A 7,212-nucleotide genomic window follows, 5' to 3' on the forward strand; every position below is an offset into this window, starting at 1 on the left:
TAGGTAAGTAAGTATAGGAAAACTTTCCAATTTACAAGAATCAAAATGAAAAACAACTGAAAATTTGTGTGAGAAATAAACATGTTTTTAATTTTTTGTTTTCCATTTTTTTTTCTGAAAATTTAGAAAATCATCGGGGTTAGGGATAAGGGCCCTACCTTTTTTCAAAAACTATCCGTTAAGACAGGATTGATACAGAGTTCATACTTCACACTTTCAACCTAGGGCAACAACACCCTTCAAGCTGTACTGCAACTTCACAATGGGAAGGCTTAGAACAAAGTCTGAATATGAAGACCTCCGCAAAGCCCGTATTTTGGGAAATCATGTCTGTTTCCTCCATCTACACCTTCAAGATTTCTCCATTTTTCTTTGTGTCACGCTTCAATCTGTTTATTTTTTTTTATTTTTTGAATGCAAACAGGTCCAATTGGAGACTCTGGGGCTCCAAAATTCGATCCCAGAACTTCGATCACTCGCTGCAAAACCAAAATTAGAGAGGCGGAAATGGAGAAAGATTGACTGTTCCTCCACCCCTGTGCGCCGTTCCAATCGTTTAAATGGAAAGCCTTGCGATTATGCACCTTCAGTGAAGGTGGAAAATGGGGGGTTCACTCGGCTTCATTCCCATGGTGATTTGGTTCATCGTTGCCCTGGAAAAGACAGCGATAGTGTTCTTGATCCTGTAAATGTAGGAATGGAGGAAGTGAAAGCAAATTCTGCTTATGAAGACCTCCGAGCAGCCCGGATTTTGGAAAACAAGGTTCTTTCTTCTTCTTCTTCTTCTCTCTCTCACTCTCTGATATTCTACAGCTTCAAGGCTAAATCAGTTTTTCATACTTAGCTGTGGGTTGTGTGATGCAAATTAAAACAGGCTCGACTGGAAAGTCTGGGACTCCAAAAGGCAATCTCAGAGCTTCGATCCATCGTCTCTTCAAAACCAAAATCACCGAAGAGGAAATGTATCAAGACTGACTATTCCTCCAGCCCCTTGCGTCGTTCCAGCCGCTTGGAAGGCAAATCATGCGATTACAGGCCTTCAATGGAGGTGGAAGATGAGTTCCCTCAGGCCAAAAATGGGTTCACTCACCACCCTTCACCTGATGCTTTAAGCCGCCGTTGCTCAAGCAAGGCTAGGGGCAGTGTATATGACCCTGTCTATGGAATTTGTTGTCACTTCTGCAGGTTTTGGTTTCATTTTTTAATGCTAGCTAGCAATTTTGTTCTTTTACCTGCAATGATCATCATCTTTATCCAATTTATTTCCCTTTCTCTGCGTTCCTTTATTGATAAAACTATCACCATAGCGGGGTTGAATTGGTAACCAAAATGTTACAAGTTCGACTACCAGCAAAAGCGACCATTTGGCCTTCTTTGTTTAAGCCGGGCAACTTAGGCTAGTTGACATCTTTGTGGCCTTCTGTTGGCTATGGTCACAAGGCAAGACTTGGGTAATGGTTACGAGTTTCCCTCGTCACTCAAAAAACTATCATCATAGTTTGATCATGAGGTTAAGTTTATGCTTTGATTCATTGCCATATACTGCTCAATCCCAGGCAAAAGAAATTTATCCAATTTATTTCTCTTGCTGCATTCCTTTATTGATAAAACTATCACCATAGTGGTGTTGAATTGGTAACCAAAATGTTACAAGTTCGACTACCAGGAAAAGCGACCATTTGGCCTTCTTTGTTTAATCCGGGCAACTTAGGCTAGTTGACATCTTTGTGGCCTTCTGTTGGCTATGGTCACAAGGCGAGACTTGGGTAATGGTTGAGTTTCCTTCGTCACTCAAAAAACTATCATCATAGTTTGATCATGAGGTTAAGTTTATGCTTTGATTCATTGCCATATACTGCTCAATCACAGGCAAAAGAAATTGTGTGGTGAAGAAGATTGTAAGCATTGTGGTGAACTCGACATGGACCAGCCTTGCATAGGTTAGTAATTTCTTAGCATTTACTATATTTAGTTTAGTAAATTTGCATTATAGATTAAACATTTATAGTCTCTCAATCCTAAGTACAAATTTTTGTTAACAGGAAAGACTGACTGTTCAGTTTGTCATTCTAGCAATGGTGTCCTTTGCCGCGCTTGCCTTAAGGTTAGATATGGTGAAGGTGAGCCAAAGAGCCTAAGGACTTAAACTAAACACCACAATTAATGGCTATTTAACTGGCCAGAGCAAAGTTCTATGGTTTTGATATTGTACAGAAACAGTGAAAAGACTATAAGCAACTAATGCTCTTTGTGCAGAAACAGTGAAAAGACTGAAGAACTAATGCTCTTTCTTTGTGGTTTACTTGTAACAGAAATGGAGGAAGTGAGAGCAAATAAAGAGTGGATATGCCCTCATTGTACTGAAGAGAAAGGAATCAATCCATACTGGATATGTAACAGGTAACTATGGGCGGGCTATGTGACATTTTCAGTGTTTTTAGCTGCCTGTTTTGACCTTTGTTCATATTATTATTGGTCATGAACGTAACTCGATAAAAATTTAATCTTTGCCTTGGATAGCTCATTTTGTTTGAAGAAGCGGAAGATGGTTCCAACAGGGATAGCAATATACAGAGGTTTGTCAATGGCTGAATGGCTATACCGTTACCATAGACCTAATGTATGCTCGCGTTTTTTGTGCTCATTTTCTACTTTGCTTTTGTTGTTGAATTGGTGAAAATAGCTAGGGAGATGGGATTCAAGTCAGTGGCACATCTAATAATGGATGAGCTTCAACGGCGGGGGGCAGCACACATATAGATGAAGAAGAAGAAGAAGATGATCTTGATCATCTGTTTGGAACTTGCAAGGTAAAACAATATGTGACATGAAAAGCTAAGTAGTTGCATATGTTTAAGGTGTAGGGGATGTGTAGGATGCTGTGTTGTTTACTACTGCAGTACTATTTTTACTCTTCTAGTATTTTGTAGAAAGCTAAGGAGAGATTCAACCTTTCTGGTTCTTGATCTTCCATGTATGTGATCATCTCTGCAGTTGCATGTTTTGTGGATAAAGTGTTGATCATCTCTTTTATATTTTCTTTATCAATCTGTGAGATAAGTGTTGTTAAATGAAGGGAAGTGATATAAATAGTATGGAGTAACATGTAACAAGGTTTCTGATTTATGATATTAACATACAAGTTCATTTTTAGTATACTGAATATTCATTTTTTTGTGTAATACAAGTTTATTTGTTTGAAGGTTCTGTTTGGTATACTGCAAGTTTATTTTTAATATAGTACATAAAAATGAATATTTAGTATATTAAAATTGAACATTTAATATATTAAAATTGAATATTTATTAGTGATTATTTTACAATATGAACCACGGTCCATAGTATAATTTTTCTAGAGTGTCACCATGGGTGAAAATAAATAAATTTGCTATAACCATTAAAAATAGCTTTAAGAATTCTTTATTTGAGAAATAAAAAAAAATGTATACAATTTTATTTGTCCAATTTTTAGTCCATGTATAGTTATTCCAATCATTATTGTATGGACCATGGTCCACACAAGTTGTGAGGACCATATTTTGTCTACGGTAAAATAATGTACACTCAGTATAAAAATAATGTACATTAAGTACAAAAATAATGTACATTGTATTCAGGGGATGTACATTATTTTTGTTCTGAGTGTACATTATATTGTTTAATGTACATTCAGTACAAACATTATGTACATTTAGTATATTAAAAATGTACTTTTTGTTATGGTCCACATAACATTGTGTGGACCATGGTCCACACAATAATTTGCCATAGTTATTCTCCATGGGCCTCATCTATATTTATTTTTGGTTTTCCCAATGATATTAAGGCCCAATGATATTGAGCCTATCCAAAAATGTATGGCAATTTATGCTGTACAACCATGTGCACCATGCATGGTGCATATAAAATTGAATTCATAATTTCTATATTATAGATTTATAATTATTGAATTTTATACACAATTACATAACTCTATATACAAAGACTATGTGGTTTAATGGCACCTACGTTGGGCTTCTAGTTGGAAGGTTATGAGTTCAAGCCTTAGTGGAGGCGTTATTGGTTCTTTGTATTTTACAAAACTATATGTTCATAATTTGATAACTATACAGTTTAGAAATTATGAATTTACAGTTTCAGTTGCACAACATAACGCTCCAACATGTATTGGGTTATGAGAATGCAATTGAATGGTTGGTTTAGAGTATGAGAATGCAATTGAATGGTTTGTTTAGAGTTTTGGAGTCCGAATGATATGTACACACCGGAGTTTCTCAAGATCATTTCTATGTCTAGAAAGCCTTGGGGCATCGATTATGGTAAATTCACAGCGTGGATCATAACAAAAAATACATTTTTAATATGTTAAATGTACATTATTTGTGTATTAAATGTATATTATAAAATAGAAAAAATTACACTTTTGGTCCTGTAACTATTCGGGTCTTGTTAATTTCAGTACTTAACTTTAAAAACTAACAATTTAGTCTCGTAACTATGCAATTTTTAACACATTTGGTCCTCTCGGCCAAATGTCGGCGAAAAACGTAAATCATTGTAAATTTTTTATTCATGGGGCGGGGGGGGGGGGGGGGGGGGGGGGGCAAAATGGTTAATTTACATTGAAGTTGCAGCCTCGAAAGACTCTTTTAGGCCCATATCTGCAAACTTAGGGTGTGGCAGTTATTCTGTTGAGAATTTAAGATGCGTTTTTTGTTGAAATTTAAGGTGCGTCATTCTAAACTTTTAGGTGCGTCTTTCCATAGCTTAAGTTGCGTCCTTTTAACACTTAAGGTGCGCCATTTTAACATTTAAAGTGCGTCAGTTATAAACTTAAGGTGTATAAGTTCTACTTTATGGTGCGCCATTTTTATACTTAAGGTGCATGATTTTAATTTATTACTTAAAGGTGTGTCATTTTTACAAACTTAAGGTGCATAAGTTCTACGGCCGCCTAGGAGAAATCGCAACAGCTTATAATTTCTAATTAAAGTTATATACTAACTCAAGCAAGAAAAATGGGTAAAATTACCGACAAGACGTCAATCAAGTTGACTAATAAAGAAACTCCATAACCAGAACGTTAGTGTTTGATAACTTTGATTCCCTATATTATGAATTTGATAATTTTGATTTCAACGGAGAACAATAGTTGAAGTTAATGCGAAATTTTGTTTCTTTATTCTTTCCCTTCTCTTTTCTATGGTGAATTTTGATTTCATAAAGATGAGAGTAAAGAGAGCTTCTTCTTTATATTTTATGACAAAGACATCATATCGGAGCTTCTGCAGATAAATAGAAGAAGTGAGCATTGGGAAATCTTCATTTTTTTTTTTTGGGTAAGGGAAATCTTCATTTATTCTTGCAAGCATGTTAAGTTGCATGAAATTCTTCACCAAATGATAGAGTTGTTACATAAAAATGTAACGAACATTAATTAAGGATATGGTTACAAACATAATTAGCATCAATTAATGATGAGTGGACTTTTGAAACTGCGCCACCCACCCCCAACTCTTTTCTGGTGGGACAACCACATGAAGCACTTACATTATTGAGCTGGAGACAACGGCTAAAAGAAAAAACTAAAAAATAAAATTATAAGCCACTGTTACTGATAGCTAGCCACGGGTAACAGTTGTGTTAAATAAATAAATAAATAAATAAATAAATAAATAAATAAATAAATAAATAAATAAATATATATATATATATATATATATATATATATATATATATATATATATATATATATATATATATATATAGGGACGCACTCAGGTGCGAATAAGTGTCGAGGAAGGAAATGCGAACGAATCAGCGCGTGACACGTGTCCAGATCTAATAACTTAAAAAAAAACGCGGTGGCATTTTCGTAAATAATTGAACATCGAAGTGCAAGTAAAATCTCTTATAAGTGCACCTATTTTCACCTATAAGTGCATGTAGTTTTGCCTTGTTAGCATTCACTTTCCGCAACCATTCATGCACCTGGGTGTGCTTATAACTATATGTGCAACTATTTATAACTATAGGTGCAACTACTTATAACTATATGTGCACCTACTTTCACCTATTTGTGCATGTAATTTTGTCTTGTTAACATTCATTGATCTGAGTTCAGCGGGTAGTAATACTCCTGAAAACCACGCGCAAACATTCATACACCTAGATGCAACTACTTATACGGTTATACCTATGTGTGCAACTACTTAGAATTATAGGTGCAACTACTTAGAACTATAAGTGCAACTAAGTATTGATGCTCAGTGTAAATTTTTACTTGCACCTATAATACATTTTACATGTACTTGTAATACATTTTACTTGCACTTCGATGTTCAATTATTTACGAAAATGCCACCGCGTTTTTTAAAAAAATCAGTGTTTTTCATCCATTAGATCTGGACACGTGGACGAACAGAATCCATTCCTATTTCGCGCCTGGGCGAGCCGTTCGCACCCGAGTGCAACTCTCTCTCTCTCTCTCTCTCTCTCTCTCTCTCTCTCTCTCTCTCTCTCTCTATATATATATATATATATATATATATATATATATATATATATATATATATAATAATAATAATAATAATAATAATAATAAAGTTCAAATGCGGCGGGGTCTTCCCGTGCGGCGGTGTGGCGGAATTCCAGAATACACCAACAGTGTTAACAATATGCACCAACAGTGTAATTTATTACACCACAATGAAATGCAATAAACACATCACAAAATACACAACAGACTCAAAAAAATACACCATATAACTCACCACCCCCAACGGTGTATTTCCGAACAGTGTATGGTGTTTTTACTCACACCTAATGGTGTGTGTTTGGTGATGCGGGGCTCTGTTTACTCTGTTTTGTGTGGTGTATTTTCCTAACGTTGATGGTGCATATTTGTTGAACTATTGGTGTTGCCGCACTGTAAGAAATCGCCTCTCCGTAAGACACTGCCGCACCTGAACTCGCCTATATATATATATATATATATATATATATATATATATATATATATATATATATATATATATATATAGGGAAGGGTTCATGTACGGGTATAGCTTCCTGTGCGGTTGTGTGGTTAGATTTGAGTCGTTGATCAAATCTAGATCAACCTCTCAAATCAATGAAAATTTAAAAAAAAAAATGCGTATCTGGAAGAAAGCCACGCACCTTTAAGTGTTAGATCTTAAGCACAAACTTATG

At 35.2% G+C, this 7,212-nt stretch overlaps 1 protein-coding gene across 1 annotated transcript; it reads left to right on the forward strand.

Annotated features, from left to right (window-relative positions):
• Window positions 1-213: 213 nt before the first annotated feature.
• Window positions 214-3,071, forward strand: LOC109190177 (cell division cycle-associated protein 7-like). Its single transcript, XM_019340628.1, has 8 exons — window positions 214-328; window positions 425-763; window positions 875-1,185; window positions 1,870-1,940; window positions 2,043-2,120; window positions 2,313-2,400; window positions 2,521-2,576; window positions 2,684-3,071. Exons 1-8 carry the CDS (start codon window positions 263-265, stop codon window positions 2,758-2,760), a joined length of 1,086 nt encoding a protein of 361 aa, XP_019196173.1. The 5' UTR covers window positions 214-262; the 3' UTR covers window positions 2,761-3,071.
• Window positions 3,072-7,212: the final 4,141 nt, after the last annotated feature.

This window comes from Ipomoea nil, unplaced genomic scaffold, assembly GCF_001879475.1.
Source record: "Ipomoea nil cultivar Tokyo-kokei standard unplaced genomic scaffold, Asagao_1.1 scaffold1574, whole genome shotgun sequence".
In the NCBI taxonomy this organism is placed as follows: domain Eukaryota; kingdom Viridiplantae; phylum Streptophyta; class Magnoliopsida; order Solanales; family Convolvulaceae; genus Ipomoea; species Ipomoea nil.